This window comes from Neolamprologus multifasciatus, chromosome 8 (genome assembly GCF_963576455.1).
Source record: "Neolamprologus multifasciatus chromosome 8, fNeoMul1.2, whole genome shotgun sequence".
NCBI lineage: Eukaryota > Metazoa > Chordata > Actinopteri > Cichliformes > Cichlidae > Neolamprologus > Neolamprologus multifasciatus.
Genome location: NC_140446.1, coordinates 18,396,911 through 18,419,627, shown reverse-complemented (window position 1 = coordinate 18,419,627; position 22,717 = coordinate 18,396,911). Strand labels below are relative to the sequence as shown.

Sequence of the window (22,717 nt, the reverse complement as noted above, 5' to 3'; positions counted from 1 at the left end):
TGAGCACTTCTATAAAAGCAGCATGTTTAGCAGTTTGCTGCTTTGGAGCATTCAGGTCTGTGTTAACACAATGCCAAGGATGAAAGACAGTGATTTCAGAGAAGTAACTGTTGCTGCCCAGTAGTCTTGGAAGGGTTACAAGGCCATTGGCAAACAATTTGAAGCCCATCATTCTAGAGTGAGACAGATTATGTACAAGTGGAAACCATTCAAGACAGTTGCCAGTCTTCCCAGGAGTGAAAATCCTAGCAAATTCATTCAAAGGTCAGACAGTGCAATGTTCAGCTCTTCTCTAAAAAGAACATGGCAGCATTGCTCAGGTTTGCAAAGCTGCATCTAAACAAATTTCAGAAGTGTTTCCTTTGGGCAGACGAGACCAAAGTGGAGCTATTTGGTCATAATGCACAGATCCACAGCATATTGGCCCAAACGCCTCATTCCAAATGTCAGGCACGGTGGTAGAGGAGTTATGATTTGGGCTTCTTTTCAGCCATAGGCACCTTATATTCATTGAGTCAATCATGAACTTCTCTGTATACCAAAGTATTCTAGTGTCAAATGTGAGGTTGAAACTGGGCTCAATGATCAATGAATCAATGGCCAAATGGCAATGGCAGTCAAAATTCTCTGGCAGGACTTTAAGAGAGCTGTGCATAAACAAATGCTTGCAAACATCAACAAACTGAAGCAGTGATGCAAAGAACAGCGAGCCAAAATGCCTTCAAAATGATGCGAGAGACTGATAAAAAATCATGCAGAAAATAAATAGTGTTCAAGTTAGTGCTCCTAAAGGTGCTTCTACAGGCTACTGAATCATGATACAGTGGTGTCAAAAAGTGTTTGTCCCCTTGCTGTTTCCCTACTGTTTTGGATATTTGTCACACTTATATGTTTCAGATCATCAAACAGATGTTAATATTGGACAAAGATAAACTGAGTAAATACAAAATGCAGTTTTTAAAATGATGATTTCATTGATTAAGGGAGAAAAGTTATCCGAACCTACCTGCTCCTGTGAAAAATTAATTGCCCCTTTTGTTAAATCATGAACTGTGCTTAACCACAATTACTGCAATCACTAAACACACCCAGGTCTGATTACTGGCAGACCTGTTGAAATCACTTAAATATAACCTGTCTGACAAAGCGAAGCAGGCTAAAAGAGCTCAAAAAGCAATACAACATATCACGATCGACAGAAAACACCTAAGAAACAAAGTCACTGACATCTATCAGCCTGGAAAGGGTTACAATGCCATTTCTTAAGGCTTTGGGACTCCAGTAAACCACAGTGAGACGACCATTATACCCAAATGGAAGAAACTTGGAACAGTGGTTAACCTTCCCACGAGTGGCTGGCCGACCAAAATTACTCCAAGAGTACTTTAACAACTCATCCAGGAGGTCACAAAAGACCAGAGAACGACATCTAAAGAATTGCAGGCTTCCTTTACATCAGTTCAGGTCAGAGTTCACGATTCAACAATAAGAAAGAGACTGAGCAAAAATGGCATCCATAGAGAGATCAAGGACAAAACCTATGCTGCCCAAAAGGAACACAGAGGCTCTTCTCACATTTGCCAAAAAACATCTTCATCCCCAAGAAATCTGGGAAAATATTCTTTGGACTGATGAGACAAAAAGTTAAACCTTTTTAAAGGTTTGAGTCCCGTTACATCTGACGTAAAACTAACACAGGAATGTCATACCAAGAGTAAAATATGACAGTGGTACTGTGATGGCCTGGGGCTGTTTGCTGCCTCAGGACCTGGAAGACGTGCTGTGGTGAACGCAACCATGAATTCTGCTGTCTATCAAAACAACCTGAAGAAGAATATCAGCCTATCTGTTTGTGACCTCCAGCTGAAGGTCACTTGGGTTCTGCAGCAGGACAATGATCCAAAACACACCAGCAAGTTCACGTCTGAATGCCCTAAGAAAAATAAAGTAAAGACTTTGGAGTGGCCTAGCCAATGTCGTGACCTGAATCTGATTGAGATGCTGCGGCATGACCTTAAAAAGGCTGTTCATGCTTGAAAACCCTCCAATGTAGTTGAATTACAACATTTCTGCAAAGATGAATGGGCCAAAATTCCTCCACAGCGCTGTAAAAGACTCCTTGCCGCAAACATTATCGCAAACGCTTGAGTGAAGTTGTTGCTGCTAAGGGTGGCCCAGCCAGTTATTAGGTTTAGGGGGAAATCACTTTTTCACCCAGGGCGCGATTTTTCTCCCCTTAATAATAAACACTTTCATTTAGAAACTGTTTTTGTTTTCATTAGTGATATCTTTGTCTAATTTTTACATTTACTTGATAATCTAAAACATTTAAGTCTGAAAACATTAAAAAAAAAAAAAAAAAAAAAAAGAAATCAGGAAGTAGCCAAACACTTTTTCACATAACTCTATACCTAGTGTTCCACGCTGCTTCTGCATTTACAATTACATCAGGAGTTGTTGCTTATCTGAGGTTGTATTTACCTGCCTTTAAAAACAAGTAAGGAACAGATGATATGTAATGTGCTGCTGATATATAAAAACTGTAAAACCTGAGAGAGGTTGTAACTTCATACTGATCTGTGTAAGGGCCGAAAAAGAAATGACTTTGTAATCATTTTAGAATGAACTGATCACTTCATCTATTACTGGTGAGAAAATATTGACCAATACGTCAGCATATACATCAAGGCTCAATTCTACAGCCAACAGCCCAATATGCACTTTAAAAATATATAAAAATACTAATTAATCATGAACTCATTTAATAAGTAAAGATGCTTTCAGCATAAAAAACAAAAGCAAAAGCAACAAAAGCATCCTCATTAATGAAAAGATTTTAACAGAGATTACAACAAAGTATAAATTCTATAAATAGCTGTGAAATGGATCTGTAGTAACAGCTCAACTGATTAACTATGCATTAGCTTTATCCATAATGCACAGGACATAATATCTGATTCAGTTTGATTGTAAGACGTCTTTCTATAGGTCTGATACATGAGCACAGAGTTTGATAGTGGCTGGACTAAAAATAAGTAAATGTCTGGGTGACTAAGCTAGAGGCAGGCTGTATGTCACATGGCCTTTTGTCTACTTTACAGTCTGAAAAGCTCATAGCTTCAAATGCCATCTGCCATAGTTGCGACCATTTCTGAGCCTCATTTCAACTATAATAGTGCTGTCAGGCTGGTGGAGCTCCATTAAAGATATTTCCACCCGGGGAAGGAGATGGACACTTCTGTGTCATCCACACAAAAAAGAGATAAGCGAAATATCACCTATGCCGCCGATACGCTCCTTGAAGTCGAGCAGCGTGGCTTGCAATCAGTCCTCATCCAATCTAACATCTTCATCCATCTTTGCGTGCCCTGGTGAAACGTGGGCGTGAAAGGATGAAAACCCTAAGATGATGTGCACGTAGAGACAGAGTCTGCAAAGTTTTTTTTTTTTTTTTTTTTTACTTATCTGCAGTGTCAAGCTGTGGCGGAGCAGCCACGCTGTCAGTTTCCTCAAAGTGACAAAACACTACACACCTGCGCTCCTGCACGGCAGTCAAAGCAGATCTTTAGAGGAACAACTTCAGTAACAGAAACACGGATCCAAAGTTAAAACAGAACATAAATCGGGATGGCTCCTGTCAACACGTACAAAAGCCAGAATCCAGCGCTGCTGACGCCACGCTCAGGCCTGCAGGAACAGAAACGATTCATCAGCCTCACCGTGAGATAACAGGGTCAGTGTGAAAGCACTCTGCGCCACGGTTTCCTCAGAGAATTTGCATTTCTCTACCCTGTCCAAAATTTACACATGGGGAAAAAAAATATATGAGACCAAGGGGCATCGAGAAAAATCAATAGCATCCACTCAAAACGTCCTCAGAGCTGCTGAGAGGAAACAGCTCAGCACAGCAGTGCACCAACAGTCAGGGTAAAGTACAATTAAATCTGATCTGGGAGAGTGTGTGGGCATATGAGAATGCTTGAAATGGAAGAAACAGATACACAATGTTCAGAAATGAACAGAGCGAACAAACAAATGCTCAGACTATAAGAATAGCTGAAAAAAAATGCTGCTTGCTCAATTATAAATCAAATCTACTTTTCAAATAAAGATCACAATAGCTGACCTTGGTGGGAAATTACTTAAATTCTTCCAACATCCCAGAGCAAAAAAAAAAAAAAAACAGAAAAGAGAGAAAAAAAAGCATAAAATCACTTCCAGTGCTCAAGGATATTACACCACAGTGATGGCTACAGGGAGCGTGATGTGCTGCTTCATCGGAAAAACCTTGAAACTAACCACTGAAGTAAAGGGAATACAGAGCGAGCGGAGAAACGGCTTCCTCTGTGCCTGACAAATGCTGCTTTCACACAGGAGATGCACACGGACAGCTATGAACACAGGCAGCTCGCTCCATACAAATGGGCTAAACTAATTGAGGCTGCGTTACAGTAAAAATATTCACCACCCTTCACTTGTTTATCAGTGGGGCTGGAGGAAGTGAGCTTGGTGTCACCTAGGAAGAGTTCACTATGGGGTGGAATTCAGGGACTGGGAATTACCATAATCACACTGGCGGTCTCTGCACAGCTCCAAGGTCACCCTGCTTCCTCAGTCTCAGCAGCAGCACGGGGAGTATATCAGAAACGTAGGACCGGGCTCTTCATTCGCACCACTGTACACACACACACACACACACTGCAGCTCTGCCAAGGTTGACTATAAAGACAGAAATCTCACCTTGCATACTACACACACTGCAACAATGCATTGTCACAGTAACACAACTTCTCAGAGAGGCAAATCAGTGATGCTGTTAAATAACTCTACACCAGTGAGTCAGAGCCAAAGCCAGAGTCAGACAACGAGTCACATCCCTCCGGCAATAAGGGTGATTAATTCAGCCCTTTGCTCTGTAATGCTTCCTCTGTCCTGTCCCGGCCCATCTTGTCTTTTTATCTGCTCCCCCTGCTCATTAAACGTACTCGGCTGCAGATGCTGCTGATGCAGTGTGACGTCGGCGTGGCAGCTATTTACTATTTTAACCCTGAATCCCACAGTCGGTTTGTCTGTACTGAAGTCCATCGACTGAGTGAATCCATCTTTTACATACATTTGAGTGCTGCATTCGATGTGTAACCCTGCATGTCAAACCCCAAAGGAAGTAGGATCCATAATCTGTTTAAAATAACATTTCATGTCATTGCTTCTTGGACATCTGCACTGGAATATACAAACAGTGAGTTTCATTTACAGTTTAACTAAAGGCCATCTGAAAAAAGATAAACTAAACGCTCAGGAAACGCTAGCAAATAAGCTTAAATTACACTTACACTCTCAAATCATATTATTTTTAAATAGTAAAGTAAAATACAGTCAAATTGCTTGTGGCATAGTACTGCATATTTATCAGAGATGAAGAACGAGCTGAAACAAATACACTGGAAATGTTGAAGTAATAAAGCTCTAGTTTTGACTGTAAGAATATTTTCAATGACAAAATTAAATATCCTTATTTAATTTTAACCCTGAAATACAATATTAGGCCTTGGGAGGCATCCATAACTCTTAGTTTGTGTGCCTGAGCTAAACATCAAACATCAGCAAAGTGGATGATAGACAAAGCCACTCTTGGCCATGCACCAAGGCCCTGTATTCACTGGCAGCAGATATAATCAATTTACCCTGCCTTAATATGTGCAGCATGCTTTCATAAAGCATCAATCAGATTGTGAATGTGAACACAGTACTATAACAGGTGGAAAAAAAAGTCAGAAGACCTTCAGTCATTTGGAGACGGAACGGGCTTTTATTACCTTGAGCGAACGCAGAAACAATCATTAGACTAAATTAGGGCCAACAATAGAGCGCGTTTCATGGCTGCGGAAGAAATCTGACACTCCTGCAGTCCTGCCCAATTTCAGAGCTACATTAATCAACTGCTGAAGGATTAAACATTACATGTAACCTGGTGTGATGCTTTTTAAGTAATGACAACATTAACTAGCTTGCAACAATGAGGTTATACTAACATGCAGCCATTTATCACATTTCCATTACCATTTCCCATCAGGCCACATGTCTCTCAATAAGTGGGGTGAGCATGGACCTTTTTCTCATGGTCTGGTCAGCAAATTCAAAGGTTCCGGTTCTCTCTCATATACTGCTGCTAAATATGGAGCTATTTTGCAAACACTCAAGCATTTTACATTCAAATATTTACTATATTTACTTTCTAAAATCATATCCCTCCGAATTCAAGTGCATAATGCCAACTAGGGTGGCTGTAACTTTGATAAAGGAGCTTTTGAGTCAGTGAAGCTCACTTATGGTCAATGGCAGTGATACCGAGGTGAGTTATGCTGAACCTTTCTGTAAGTGCTGCTGTTAGACTCTGTTAGCTGCTGTTAGTCAGCAGCTAACAACGTTAATCAAATGGTCTTTAAAGTGGAGCTAACATTGGGGGGTGGGGGTAATGTCTAATCTGCTGACAATAACTACCTGTTAAATAATTGGGAATAAGCATGTGCAGGAGAGAGAGCAGTGGTGGGGAAGGACAAAAACATAATCAGTAAGACATGACAAAAATATAGATGTACAAATGTTAAATGGTCATATTCAGTCTGAATGATCTAATTGTGATCTTTAAATGAAAAGTAGCTTATAAAGACAGACCACATGGTCAACCTCAAGAGGCAATTATGGAATTGCAATGTCCATCTCGACCAGTGTACTCACGGGGCAACATGGCGCCCACTCCTATGTATTTTTAATGGGTTAATTCTAAGTTTATGAGAAGACATCACTGTATATTTATGAGTGCAACATTTTTTTCCTATAACATAACCTAAAGAAATTACTTACTAGTACCTTTAAGTCAAAAGATGACCAATATGTCTAAACATTTGACAGAAATGTACTGTGAAAATAACAATCTCTCATTGTCTTTACCATCTAACTGAATAGGTTTAGGTGACTTTTAGTTGGCCAAAATATAATAAAAAAGTAGTGTTTAGTGTCTAAAGTAGTGTGAAGACGTCTTCTTGGGATTTGCAAAGTAAAGTGTGACCAAAACAGCAGCTCTGTCTGGTAGCTCAGGAGCAACCCTCCGAAGTCTGGTCAGTGCTCTGCATAAGATAATAATGAGGAGGGAGAGTCGAGCACCCGTTTGTCAGACCTCGTTTGGAAAGACAAATTGCATCAGTTTTGTGTATGATGGATGTGTGCGTCTTCTGATTTTGTCGTAGTAAATAATGGCGTGCGGCCTGTCACCTTTACCGTTTAATTCATTTGTTTATAAATTGTGTTATAAATATTCGGTGAGTCAAGAGTCGGCTGTCAGACCGGGCAAATTCCACTTTAAGCAGATTATATATGTATCATCTTCTCCCCCAGTGGAAGCAACTTAGCAGCAACCTCCTATCTGAAGCTTTTTGAATTACATTACATTCAATAAAACCAAAAATGAATTGCCGTCTCATGGATGTAGCCTCACTGGACTGCTGCCTCCAATCAGATGGTATAATGCTAACTATCAATATGTTGATTCTAACAATTACCTTGGTAGTAGGATTACAGCAGGTCCTCGTGATGCTAGCTCAGATGTGTCAGACTCACTTATCATACAACAAGGCTTCTGTAGAACTTCAGAAAATGCTTGATCCCAGATTTCTTGGGGTCCATTATGCAATAAGGTAAATGGTCTGCTCCTACGCAGTGCTGTTCCAACTTGGCAGTACCCATAGACGTACTTCAACACACCAGTGGTGATGCCATACAAGGCGCTCACCTCCTGCTTTGGGATCAGTATCTTTACCAAGGGGTCTCTGGCATGTGGGGGGAACAGATCGAACTGCCAACCCTGATATTAATCCACAACACCTGAGCCTCAGCTGCCTGTGTGTGTGTGTTATTCATGTGTGCACAGAGCAGCATATCACTGAAGTCTTTGTGTATAAAATTGCACCTTCTGCAAGTCACTTTAATTATCGTTGTATTGCCTTTGTTTTATTTCCAGATCAATTTTCTTTTATACAGCATTCGTTATCAAAGCCCATCTGAGAATAAACATAGCAAACCAATTATACGTGGTATGTTTTTCTGCTCAATACTTCTGCGCACACGAAAATAAAACTGGAACAAAGCTGAGTGAAACATCTTTCTTAAAAAAACAAGCAAAACGTATTTCTTGCAACAGCAAACAGAAAAGAGAATGCATTTACATGATGTGCACTAACGCCTTGGCTTTCTCTGAATAAGGGGTTTAATCTTGTTCCTCTCATAACCTTTTCTTTACGACATAATGTGAAGTTTCGAGTCTGTATTGCTATTACAACAAATTCTCTTTACTTTCCAAAGTAAATCTGTTACCCCAGCTATTTGCAGAATAAACTCCAGCAAAAGGCAAGAAGGTAAAAAAAACAGCACAGAATGTCAACACTAAAACCTCATCATCACACTGATATGTAGGTTGAGCGGGACATACCTCCAGCAGCCCGTCTCGCTCGTATGAGAGGCTGCTGGAAGATTTGGACCGTCTCGAACGGTAGGTGTTACAGGCGGCAGACACCCTGAGGCAGACACACCGCGCTACGAGGAAAAACATGGTGTTCTGGCACCTGTTGATGTCCTGATCACCACAAGTGAGCTATCAGCCCGAGGGAAGGAGAAGCAAAAGAGAGAGCGGAGAAAAAAAAGAAAGTATATGGGAAAAAAAGGACTCCCTGCTGCTTCTCTTTAATGTGGAGACAGAGTGAAAAGTTGGAACACGGCATGAGATTCTACATTCATCTCGCCAACATAGTCTGAAATTCTGACTGACATTATTCAAATTTCTCCACATGAAACCCAAGTGGAGCTCTTCATCCAGTCTTTGTGCAGCAGAACCATAAAGAATTACTGAGAGGATGCAAAATGAGCAAGGACAGGCACCGGGGTCTGAACAGCACTGTGGAAACATCATTAGAGAACTGATACTTTTGTAAGCACATATCTAACGACAATGTCTCATTTTTTACTGTAATTTAGTACCAACACCACATCAAAGATTTATATACTGTCTGCATATACGCATCAGCAGCCCAAACCAAAATCTTTGTGACCTAATTTTTAAGATAACTGGAGAGAAGAAGCATGGGTATTTTTTCCCAACATTTAAAGGCATCCAAGAAAAAATCCCAACAGGAAGCAGACATTTCTTTTTGGCTTTGAGAGCGAGCCCCGTAGTGCAGAAATTCATGTAGTGTATTAAGGCGAACATAAAGGCACAATACCGGCAGCACTTTGCTCCATAAATGCATCCATTTAGTGTAACTATAAACTCAAATTTCTGCTGCCTTACAAAAAACAACAAGCAACACGATTGAACTCATAAGCTAGAATACGATTGCATGAATATAAACATGAGATAGCCATGGGCAAGAAATATGCAAAGGAAGAAAGAAAAAATCAAGAGTTTCACAGCGCAATCTGGCACAGGGTAACTTCTAACAAGTTTAGGTAATAAAGAACTGTGGGAGGGAGACAGCATTTAAACTCAAGTTTGCACACATCAAGGCCCATGCATATTTTGCATATCTGTGAAATGAACGTGAACATGTGTGTGGATCCTCACCATGTTTAGTTAAAAAAAATATCTGAGTTATGATATGACCTGCTGAGTGGTACAAACCAGATCCAAGACGTTTGTGCTCTAGTTTTACTGAGCAAAGTTATGCTTTATTGCTGTGTTACCTCTGTTACTTAGAACTAAGTAGCAGCTTTTATGGAATTGGGGTTGTGCAGCTCCCAATTTCTAACTTTGCCATTACTCTTTAGTCCAAAACGCTGATCCCAAATTAACCCCGTTAGCTAAATGATTAATGGCAAATCCTCTCCTTATAGAAATAGTCAAAATGATTTGACAGTTCACCCACAGACACACCCTCACACACAAAACTGGCCGGGTAGCTGACATAGTGTGACATCTCACTCTGTCACCTGAGCAGCACTGATGATGATCATGATTACATGTCTTTGGGTAAATGCAATAAAATTTAAGATAAGTGTGTGTAAGATTTACTGGCATCTACAGATGACCTCACCTTCTCCCGTCCTTACAAACAGGTAGGTGAATCAGTGGTATAGAGCAATGTTAGGCTAGTCTGTTTTGGACATAGCAAACTCTTCTTCATGGTGGAAAAGGAGCCACTCCCTCTGCAGATATAAAGATACAAACATATTTATAGATTCCTGATCGTAAACTGTTGACCTTTAGAGTTAATTCAACAGAGGCACATCTCTGATTTCAATATGTTATACACAAATTCAAAGCATTTCTGACTCCGTGCTCTGGAGGTACGGATGTCACCTCGCCTGCTGCTTTATCCTCCCTTTGGATTCAGGCTGCAGCTTAAATCTCCAAACAGCATTTCAAACTGCACTTAGGCTAATTCTCCAGAGAGAGACCCTGCATTACTCTCCCATATTTCCTCCTCTAAGTCCCACGCTTGCTTGCTCTCTCTCGCTGTCATCATTGCTAAAATAAATCAAAGCTACAATAATTCATGAGTGTTAAGAGTGTGCGTGCATGCAAGCGCGTGGAGGAATGGGGTTGTTTTTTTTGGACTTTTTTCTGCAGAGTACCGGGATTTTTTTGAGAAGCTTTAACGCCATCTTACTGTGTGCAGAGAGCTGCCAGGAAAGACGAGAAATGGAGAGTTTGAATTTGTAGTCACGCAGAAAGAGGAGCCTAAGAAAAAAAAAAAACAGGTTACTGAAAATAATAGATGATTAGCTCAGTATGAATTGGACTTCTCCTCTCAACAGTAATTAAATAATTGTTAGCGAGTCTTATGAAACCCAATGATAAAAACTGTTGAAGTGAAGCTGAGTGAAACAGGAATTTAATGCAGCAGTGTTGATATGAGGTCTCGCAAATGCAATGCTGTTAATGCAAATGCTTTACTCAGAAAGAGAATCCACTTTTCACAATCAGTGTGGATTTAAAATTTCCAATCTCCGAACCGGCTCGATGAAAGTTAATGAGGTTCCCGTCAACAAAGACTTGAGCGCTGCAGCTCGACCTCTGGGCGATGTGAGTCACTCTGCTGCGTTCACTTTGGCATATTTTGTATTTACATTCTGCACTTTTTTTTCTTCCCCAGAAGGGCCAGGCCGGGTCAAATTTATCAGAAGTATCAAATCGGGCAGCCGCACATGTCAGCTCGAGGACAAGAAGCTAAAAAGATTCAGTCTGACTCGCTGGGAGTAGATGGGAGCGGATAGTTGTGGGTTTTTTATACAGCAAACATGAAGAAAAATATAACATATTTAACTTGATAAATGATAAACCACCAACGAAACAAAACAAAAAAATAAAAAACCCAAAGCTTTTCTGAGGCGTCGACTGTACAAACAGTAATAAAAGAATAAACAAAGTAGGTCAGAACGATGTGCTGCAGACCGGCAGAAACACAAGCACATGAATAAAGAGCAGAGCGGAGAAGAAACAGCCTTATGTTATTGTTTTAAGGGAAGCACGGTCCGTATCGCTCTCCAAATCATCTCCACTCGTCTCGCCATTTGCTTAGAAATCCTAAACCACACACACTCACACATACTCACACACACGGAGTGTATAAACCAGCCTAAACACACAATTTGATTTGTCTCTAAACATAAGAAGGCATTTATGACCATTTGGAGATAAACATTAAACATGAAAAATTAGATGTGCCATTTCATCATTAATTTAAAAAAAAAAAAAAAGCCATTATGTCACCACATTTAGCAGTAGTCTTGTTATTTTTTTGTTTTATTTTTAATGCTTGCAGTTGTAAAGCAAAAATGTTTTTCTGTGGATGTCAAAAATGTACGTAACAAAAATATAATCAAAAAGCTTATTTTTACATGGTGATTTTCAAGAACAAAAGTCACAAAATGCTTTACAATATAGAATAAGATACAACAATTGAAATGTTATAAAGAGATAAAACAAAATAAAGGCAAACCTGCACAGGTGGGTCTTAAATCCACAGATCTAAGGTGCAGTGGAAGCGAGTTTAACTTGGATTTAGGTACAGACAACAAGCGTTGATCAGCTCAAAGATTCAGATGTTTCGCGTGATTGTAGTAGCTCACTGATAAATGGAGGCATATTGACCATGAAGGGCTCTGCAAGTGATTGTACCGTGAACTTTATATGAAGCCAGTGACAGAAAGACAGAATCTGTGTCACCTGGGACGTTTTAGAGGACCCGGTGACCTTCTGAAACACATTCTAGACCATTAGTAAGTGATCCAGGGAAGATTTGCTGAGGCAGAGGAATAATGAATTACAATAATCAAGGCATGTTTAATCATTGGGATGTGAGCAAGTGATAAACCTCCTAAACATTAAGAATAAATGATATAAATCATGAGAACTGAGTGAATAGTTCATCCAATATGGCTTCTCAAGCAATTTGTGTATGACACCATGTAAGAAACCTGAATAATGCTCCTTGCTTTACTTACAATAAAACACTTAATGAAAAACTCACCGGCCAGCACTCCTGCCATGTAAAGCAGGCTTATTCGTAGGATGCCATGGACCATCTCTAAGGGAACGCCGATCATCAGCTGTAATAAAGCGTTGAATCCCAGCTGCTCCAAACTGAGGACAGAGCACACAATGAAAGTAAGATTAAAACTGCCAGCATTGGCCTTCGTGTGCCATCAGCAGCAGCTAACCTGAATTTTCTCTAAACCAGTACCGCAGGAGTCAAGAGCTTACCCGACGTGCATGAACATGTAGCTGAAGAAACGCCACACTTGTGCACGGTGGCCAGGGTGGTAGACCAGGGGGCTCTTCATGAAGTCAGGCTGATAGGTCTGCAGGACCCACTTGTTTAGCATGATGCCGTAGCACATGAAGACAATAATCTGCAGCAAAGACACAAAGATGACACCAAACTGTCAATCTGTGCCGAGTACACGCACTCTCTGCAGACTGCTCGTACAGAAGGTGAAAAGTGCCCCGCAAAACAGAACCCATTGTGCTTTATGAACGGCGCATGAGGTTCTCTTCTTCTTTGTATTCTTCAGCTGATGCTCATTAGAGTCTTGCAGACAATTACTGCCCACAGAAGAAAAAAAATGGCACATCTGGTTCAATTCCATTAATTTCTTTTCATAAAATAATGACTCATTGTTTCTGTGAATTAAAATGAATGCAAACTGTTATTATCACATTCTCATTGTCATTACAGACCATTCAGTGCCATTTGGAGGCATTATAAGAGCACTTAGCTTTCTTTCCCAAAGAATTAAGATGATTTCAGGGAAAATGATGAAGTTTTGTTAAGAAGCTGTAGGTTATTTCCGCCGCTTAATCTGCAACCATTCAGCTGTAGTCTCGGAGGACGTTTGTGCTAGTGCTTTTCTTTTTTCAAAATGAACATAATAGGTCAATTAAAGCCACTGTGGTGGTGGCCAGGGTGCTTACTGACCTGGTTTCCAAGTTCCAAGACCAGTGTTTGAAAGAAAAAAAGAAAAAAATCCTACACGCAGGCTGGCTCAAGGATTCTGCTTGGAGGAATGACATTAAATGCACCCACTAAGCCTCCGACTCCCAAATGGGTTACCAGCTCATATCAAGCTCACAGTAAAAGTGTGTGATCAAAGGCAGAAAATCTTTTCAGGCCGTCTAAGGCGAACAACTGAGCTAACAGAACAGTGTGAAGTCATATTTAGGGGATTGGATGCTGACTTTGTGGATCTTAAGTAAAATGCTGGGGGCCAAAAGCTCTAGGAATGCCTAGATCACTGTGGATAAATCAGGAGAATAACTTTATAACACTCTGAAACCAGCTGATAATGTCTCCCACTAACCTGGACGATGGTGACGATGGCGATGAAGACGGGCGGGGGACACAGGCGGTTTTGGTGGAAATACCAGCGCCGGTCAGTTTCGCAGGGCAGGATCTCGTAGGCCACATAACGGACGAAACGTTTATAAAGACCCAACCCCGTCTCGTCCAGAAGGATCTCCCGTTGCAGTGTGCGGCGGCCATTGGCGATGGCTCGTCGGAAACTGCTGGAGCGTTTGCTGCTCATCTGAGGAAAAGAATAAAAAGAAAACAACAAAGATGCATAAACTCAGTGTGTGCAGCATCTTGTTGGTAGATGTTTGAATGTTAATTTAGGCTAATGGCATCTAAAAACATCTGTTTACTGTTTATTGTGAAGTTTTAATGATCATATGAAGGTTTTTCTTCAGTTTATTTTGTTTGATTTCAGGGGAAAAACACCAGATAAGAAGCTCAATAACATTCTCTCGCCTGGATGCGAAATACAAAGACTGTACATAAATGATGGACATAGCCACAGCTGATTAGTAAAGCGCTGTTGAACTGAATTTGCCCGTTGCTGTCCTCCTGCTGTCTTGAAACCAGACTGGACTGCATGCTCATAGCAAACTCTGCTTTATCCCACATTGTGACTCAAAATTGTGCTGTAACTTTCAATAAGCATTATGTTGTATTGAATAAGACTTTAAACTCAGGATAGTATTTACATAGGGGACAGATCCAATTTAGCAGGTTTTCATTATACTTCTATAGACCGATTTCTTTGTGCAAGTGGAAAATTCAACCAACTGCTGACAGTTCGACAGAATAAGAGAACATGCTTCACTTTTCAGGCTACATCCATCTTTCATATACAGTCTATGGTTAAATATAAAAGATATCCACAGGAAAATGGAGGAAAGACTAAGCCTGGGTTTGTCCAAAGGGAGCATGTTTGTGTACCAGCACCTTTAGAGCTTACTATACAACACTCCACATCTCATGCAACTTCCTGAAATCTTGACATAAACATGTGGTTGTCAGGCAGCCAGGGTCTTTTCTCCACTAAGCAGTATTGGTAAAATTTAAACATAGGACAGCAGAAAAGGCCAAGTTGTCTTTTTTAAAGTTAAGTTTTAGTACGGTTCCAACAAGATGAGTCATAACATGTTGGGAGTTTGTTATTTTTGGATGTAGCTAGGCTATTTTTTTTCAGTCATTATGCTAAGTAAGCTAAATGAGCTGCAAGACTGGCATGAGAGCGGTATCAGCCTTTCAACAAGAGAACACAAAAGCTTATTATCCAAAATTCCGCCGAATTATTGTGTTCAGAAAGGATGAAATCAGCACCTTGCATCCTTTATTCATTTGCTGCTTTTGATTTATTTATTTATTTTTTTAGCTATATGATGATATCATGTTTTTTTGTTTTTTTTGAGGGGGTTTTTTGCAAACAAGAGAACCTTAGAAGCATTACTGTCAACAGCTGGAAAACACTTTGCCAGAATAAACAGATCTCATCTCGCCTGTTGGTCTCATTTCAGCAATTAAATCCATAACTTTCCTCACACTAAGTGGATCAAACAAAAACAAAGGAGGGTTTGTTCTCACATAATCTGAGAGAAGCTCATCAGTGTGACTAATCACCCTGGATCAGAACAAACTAACAGTCATAAACTTCTGCTTTCACAAAGGCAAGACTAGGGACACTGTAGTTTTCTTAACTTCTTGCCTGTTATTATATTATTCTTCATTTATGGATGATTTCTATATGTTTAATTAATGTTTTTGCAAACTTAGACTAAGTGGAATGGCTTACGCAGGACAAAGTAAAGTTCTAAATATTGAGTTTATTAGTTTGTCACTTTGACAGCCAGTCTGTATGTCGGGAATGATAGACAAACGCTGGTACAGAAGGGATTTGGTAAAACAAATACACAGCAGTTTAAAAAGACTGGATATTTTTAAAGGAATGCATTATTATTTGTGAATATTGTCAATTCTGTCCAATGACAGCAATACTGAGGTGAGTTGCTGATGATATTATGAACTTTTCTATTAGTGAGTGCTGCTGTTAGCCCATATTAGCTTCTGTTAGCTTCTGTTAGCCCATATTAGCTGCCGTTAGCCCATGTTAGCTGCTGTTAACCCATGTTAGCTGCTGTTAGTTGATGCTACTAAAATGTTCTTTGAAGTGGATCTAACATTGTTGGACTTGGAAATTGGCAAACAAAACCCCCAAAGTTCTAACACAATGTGAGAATGCAATCAAACCGTTTATCAGAGGGAAGGTGCGATTTTTAGGACACTAGCGTAACATTAGCTGGCATAATGTTAGCCCATCACCAGCTGCTCTTATTGTTTAGCCCACTTCTTATCAGTTGTCTGGAAATCTGCTGACAATAAGCAATTGCGACAATATCATGCCTAAATATGAGCAGGTTTAGGCATGTTTTTCTGTTTTAGAGCACTGACTTCAGTTAGGGAGATGAAGCTTGTGAGGAAGACGAAATGAGGAGGATATTTTATTCAGATGCTTACTTACTGTTCCTTTGATAGTGAATTACTGTATACATTTACTGATTGAATGCAAATATCTTGCTTATCGTTTTTATTCTGTGTTTCAACCTTTATTGTTCGTGCGCCCAAGAACATTGTTACAGTTTTGTTCGTAAGGCCAGCATGACTGAGTATAATGTCAGTGTAATGGCAACCAGCAATATTCTATTGTGAAGCTTTTATTCCATACAGCACAAGGCAGTAATATTTTTACAATGCAGAATGTTGCAGATTACATTAGGTACACTGTAAAACAACAGTTTAATGATGGCAAATCTCTCTGCCAGCACTTCATTTAACTACAACGCTTCTTTCAGAAACTACACAGTTTATGTTCACGACGAGCTTTAGATTTTATTCTAACTAAAGCAGAAGTTGAGAGGTATTTAGTGCTTAATGAATCTGTGAGAGCACGTGAATTTTTATTTTTCCTCTTACAAAAGCTATGTTACATGTTTAAAAACATGTGATTGGTTTTTAGCACACAACAGATTTTTAAAAAAGAGATAAGAAAGTTATTCAATGAATAGGGTCTTTTTTTTAAAAAAATTAGACAAATGTAAGCCTGACTGCTGGCTAGATCAATTACTCCTCAGGCATTTTAATAATATGTTGTTGAAGTGTGTCCGCCTTTGAAAAGCAAATCTTAGTTGAAAGGAACTATTGCATGGAAAGAAAGAAGGCGTTTGAACATGTGTGTTTGTATGTCTTCATTTTAATCATGGACTCCAGGTTTGCTTAGTGAGCAGGCTCTGTGCAGAAGCTTGCAGGCTGACAGCACCAGCTCTTGATAAGTTATTTAATAGAGGCTTAGGATGAAAACTATCCTAATGCCACGATTTTGACAGCCGAGCCAGAGAACTGCCAGGATAACAACACGGAGTTCTTTTCCACCAGAGTTACCACTGAAAATACTGCCTGACCGGCTACCCACAGCAGGGGCACTTTAGATTCAATATCTGTATTTCCTAATAGAAAATGGGCACGCATAAGTCACAGCTATGATGATGGTGGAAATCTCTGGTGTAGCTAAAACATATGAGGCGAGCTGGCAGACTCACCTCATAATGTATGACGAAACGAGATTCTAGAAAGAGTAAGAAGGCAGCAGCTACAACAGAAAACCTTACTGTACGTACGGGTTTCACGTAACAGTAACTTTAGACAAACATGGCAGCTTTATGTGAAGTGTAACAGAACCTCTTCAGGGGACCTGCAGGAAGTACAACCCACCAAGGTACACCATCAGTAATTCATTAGCCAGGCCCTGCTGCTTGTACACTCATTATACATAGACACAGCAGGAGCCACAGTGGAAGAAATTGTGGGTCAATATCTATAAAAGCTAATGAGCTGAACATGCTAGAAGACAAAATCTCTAAATGTAGATGAACAAATAATGAAGAAATGCGAATAGCAGCGACTTCTTCCCTCCTCTTCAAGAAATTGCTCAGGCAAAAATCGGGGGGTAAAAAAAGTGCTAATCCCTTTTGGAAGCTAACAGAGCAGGATGTGGTAACTATCCTAACTGTGGGTAATTATGATACTGGTGGTTGTACAGCGAGGGTGTAAGGGCCTGTTGCAAAGCGATAACCAGAACGATGTCGAGCTGGGCTGCTGGCTCTCCCACAGACGGAGGGTTGCATATTTAGTATGGAAATCAGGCCTGGAAAATGCAATTATACAATACTTGAGGCAGGAAGTGGAAGCGAAGCAAAAGGAGCATGGGGACATTAGAAGGCAGAGATGGGAAACATAAGACGGGGAGATCAGATGCCTGTCTGTGTGAGTTTGATTAACAGATTTTTCTGAGGCCACCGGTGGACAGCGAAAGGTGAGATGTCTTAATATAACTGAATGTACAGTTTAAACAAAGAAAATGGGACTGGCTTCTTTTCCAAATAAGATCGCAGCTTATTTAATCTGGCTCAGTGACAGCACCTACCGCCTCTTTCTGCATTGCTACTGTATTCTCTCCCATTCATATTGCCTGAGTGAAAAGTTGTTCCCCGAAGGCACGGTTAAGCACGGCTGTCACTCTGCCTCACCTTCTCTGACATGCAGGACTGCCGACACTAAAGTGAGCATTAGCAGCCTTTTGATGTGACGACAGGAGAGAGACGGCAACCAGACAATAACACAAACACACATAAACGTCAAAAGTCAAAACTTGAGGAGTGACAAAGCAAAGTGCACAGGGAGGAAAAAATAAATTCACATGACATCAGTATAGCGCTGTAAGGGAAAATCTCTGAGGTGTGCATCAGTTCCCTGATAGGGCACAGTGTGCTGGGAAATAAGTGATGGTGAGGCAAAGAGCACAAACACATATAAAGGCAGTATTCCCCTTTAGGGATGGCTGATTGGAGCAGACTGACAGCAGTGTGTGCCTCATGGTGGCTGCAGGTTGTACGTGCTGCTCTCAGCTCGAGTCAATCGTTCTTGATGGATTAATTAGCCACACCACATGGTCAATACCATGCAGCTCAATACTAATTAGCAATAACAATTTGGGGAAAAAAAGCGTCTTAAAGGCCATCCAGATGTCTGCATTGCAGCTGCAAAACAATCCATAAATGATTCTGATTATGCCCACTTTCCTTCCTCCTGCGATAAATCAGTTATCGATGTCGAAAGAATCGAAGGCTGTGCCAGTTAACTGTACTACAGATTCACCATCACCAGGCTAACAGTGTCACTGTTTGCATTTACCATCTAATTTGCGAGTCATCCAAAGGGCCAAAAGCACCCTTCTCCTTTACTCTCTCTCACTCTGTCGTGCTCTCTCGCAGCAGCCTCTAAATCACTGCGGATCTCAGCCTCGCTGATTCTACCCTGACCCAGATACTCAGGTTCTTTCTTACTCAAATCCTTTTAAAAAATCAGAGTCCACCTTTTTTCTTTTTTTCCCTTTTCCCTCTCAGCAGTTTGCGGCCACAACCCTCCTTCAGGGCTTAATAGCTGCAGCGCTAAAACTCCAAAAAGAAAAAAAGCCTTTACTCCAGGACACTTAGGCAAAGTGCATTACTTTTAGTTGGGAACCCATCTCCAACACAAAGCTTCAACTGGAGTTTAGCGTGCAGTCGGATGCTGATAGGTAGCATCTGTGTCCCAGGAGAGAGATGCCCCGTGAGCACTGTGACTTGGGAGACCTTGGAAACTTTAAGAATGCTGTAATAGCCTACTTCCAGAATGAAACTTTAACTAGACTTTTGTCTCTGAAACGCTCAGTTTAAGACATTTAATATTTATTCAAATTCAAAAGTGTTTCCCTAACATCACCTCCTGAGGGACCGGAGAATATTAGCGCAACATCTGGGCAAAAGGATAAAAATGAAAACAGGAAAAGGCGAAGTCCTAAAAATCCTTCAACCTGAACACAGAGAAACCCCTGCTATAATCTCTGAAACACACACTTCACCCATGTAATTAACCATGGCTGCCATTTTGTATCTCTTTCGAACATTAGCCAAATTACCACCCGAAGGAGAGCGGTGACACACTTCTTCAGCTACATAGCTGGAACATGATAGCATCAGAGGGCTCAATAGGTGAAATTAAACATAGGATAGGAATACATCAGACTTCCCCAGTGAAATCCTTTTCCCCTGAGTTCTTAAAACCATGCTCATCTTTCACACTTTCATCCCCTCCAAACCCCTAATGTATGACTTTTGAAACCTCAGGTGTCTTTTAGCCTTCTGAATTGATCAAATGTCTGCGTTTTACTGTGGAGCTGCTTGAAAATGTCTATTGGTTTCCTTGTGCAGAAGTCTGCACTGATTAGCAGTCAGACACAGACCACTAGCCTTTCGTATATGTACGAGTGTGTGTGTGCAGGCGTGCGTGAGTGTATGCACAGTTCCCCAAGAGAGGCTTTAGCAGAGCGTTACTTATTCACCCCTCTGGCTGAACTGATGGAGTTCTCTGGCTCGGATCGCCCTGCATGAAAGATGACTCGAACGTGAACGACGCGCGAGGCAGTCTTGTACTAGTGCGAGCGCGCACGGTCTCATGCAGACACCAGAGAAGCTGTTGCCTAACGGTGTGATTCAAAACACATTTACACCCACTGAGGTCGAGCGAGGCAGTGTGAATTCACGGCTGCAAAACTCACGGAGCGAATGTAGAACAACAAATCAGGAAAAAAAAGAAAAATGTTGAACACAGCCGCTAAGAGACACAACAGAGAGAAATCTCACCAGCTTGTGAGCTGAAAAGGCACAGATTGAGAATACACACACACACACACACACACACACACAGACACACACACACACAGACACACAGACACACAATGCATCTTGCTATGTCCATTTTAATAATGTGCAGGGGTGTTACATTTTCCACAGAGGCCAGACCACAAAATCAATACAGACACCAGACTTCAGGCAGCGGCTATAACACTGTAGCAGCACTGAACCTTCCAAATGACAACACGACTGTCATCTGTTATACACTGTGGAGTATCACTTACAAATCTGCTTCAGATACAGTTATGTGAAAAGAAGAAAGCAAAATAAATAAATAAGCTAAGGGAGAACTGGACTAAATCCAATCTTGAGAGCGAAGAAGCCAATGAGGTGAGAGCCACGCAGAGTGAGGAGGGGAAAGAAGGCCCAAGGTATTCGCCCATGATCCGGATGAAAATGTCATATTACGTGCTGCACTCTGTCTGCAGAGCTCACGCGTCACGTGCCGCACGATGAGAGGCCAGATTCGCATCAACATTCAAATATCCTCTAAATTACTCAGCAAATCGGCACACACAGGGCTCATGTGTATGAATGAGAGTCTGCCTGCAGTGTGTCTGTGTGTGTCTGTACACATCAGGGAGAGGGGAGGCGGTGAGACAGACAGCAAGGAAGTGGGAGGCTGCATCAATTAATAATAAACTTCTTGAAAATGTTTGCATATATGCAAATCGCACGCATGTGCACAACAGCGTGGGCATTGTTCGCATTCACATGTGCGAATCAGACGAATCTTAAAAAAAAACAGACCTGGGGGTCGATATCTGTGTGAGACATGGGCGCTCTCAAATTACCTCAGATTGCTGCCGACTACTACCAATGCCGGCTACTAATCAAATGCAATTTGCATTTGGCTGATGGGCAATTTTAAAAGTGTCTCCCAGATGATGTTGGAGGCGAGGCTGGGTTGTTTTTTTTTTTTTACATCTTTCCTCCGCAGAACATATGTTCACGAGAAAAAGAGAAGACGGGATTGAAAGAGAAAGAAATGAGATCCGAGGGCTCAAGGAGACAGGTTCATAATGAAGGGGAGGCGATATTGCATGGACTCAGAAGGGGAGGATTCAGATGAGATGCAACGAGATGAGAAGGATACGGAAAAAAAAAACAACCCACACTTCAACAATGGTTGCGAAAGAGAGATGTACAATTCTAGGAGAGGCTGTTCTGTGGGAGCAGCACCTCTACAGTCTGTAGTGGCACAGACCTCAGAAATGGGACCAGCTCCAAATTGAATGACCTCATGTGGCCTTTGCTACAAATCATAGGGAGCACAACATGCAAGCATAGAAGCATGCATAGAGACACACACACACACAGAAAAAGAGATAAACAGAAAAAGAAAGCAGGAGCGGGAGAAAATGAGCTTAAGGAAGAGAAAACATCCCAGGAATTGCACTGCCTTGAATTAATCACTATGCTTACACCCTACAGCACCAGGAGCCAAAAGCAGGTGCTCATCTGTGGGCTTGGAGAGACTCAGGCTTTCAGATATAAAGCTCTACATGAATTTGTAACTGCAACAAGAAGAGCAGGGAATGAATTAAAAGGAAGGAATGCTTCACATTAAGTCATCTGTGGCTGTGGTTAAGAGATGACAGCACACAGACTGTCCTCAAATCAGCTTACAGAACACTTTCTGGCGCATAATCACTCATCGGGGAGTCAAACATTAGAAAATGGTTCAAATTAAACCATGAGATGTATCTGGAATATTGGAAAAACAACACTATTCAGCCATATTGCGTTTAATATGTTACTCCTTACAGTATTAGTGTGTTTCAGTATATATGTGTTATAATAAACAGAATCTATTGCTTCGACACGGTGCTCTGCCAGCTCGGTGTGGGTGTTTCCCGCACTTGCTGTTGCCGGCTTGTGAGGTTAAGTGTCTGGATTTACCGACACATTAACTGGAAAGATTGATCCTTCTTTTGGAGGACAACGACCTAAATGGTCGAGTCAATTTTCGCCACTGCAGATCTCGCCGGCTCTGTCTGAATCAATTCTTTAACCTTTCTGAAATCCAACAAAAAGAGGAAAAAAAAGGTGGGATGTTTGTGTGCGTGTTGTTGTGCGCAGCGGAATACAAAGCAA

General features: G+C 41.0%; 1 protein-coding gene across 5 annotated transcripts in view; it reads right to left on the bottom strand.

Moving 5' to 3' along the window:
* Nucleotides 1-22,717, bottom strand: part of rhbdl1 (rhomboid, veinlet-like 1 (Drosophila)) — a 65,961-nt gene that overhangs the window by 19,346 nt on the left and 23,898 nt on the right. For all 5 annotated transcript variants that reach the window (XM_085171494.1, XM_085171498.1, XM_085171497.1 and 2 more), the window contains 3 exons: nucleotides 13,852-14,076; nucleotides 12,755-12,903; nucleotides 12,522-12,634 (listed from right to left, as the gene is read on the bottom strand). In XM_085171494.1, the coding sequence (XP_085027620.1) occupies nucleotides 12,522-12,634; nucleotides 12,755-12,903; nucleotides 13,852-14,076 (487 nt within the window). The remainder of the gene's footprint in view (nucleotides 1-12,521; nucleotides 12,635-12,754; nucleotides 12,904-13,851; nucleotides 14,077-22,717) is intronic.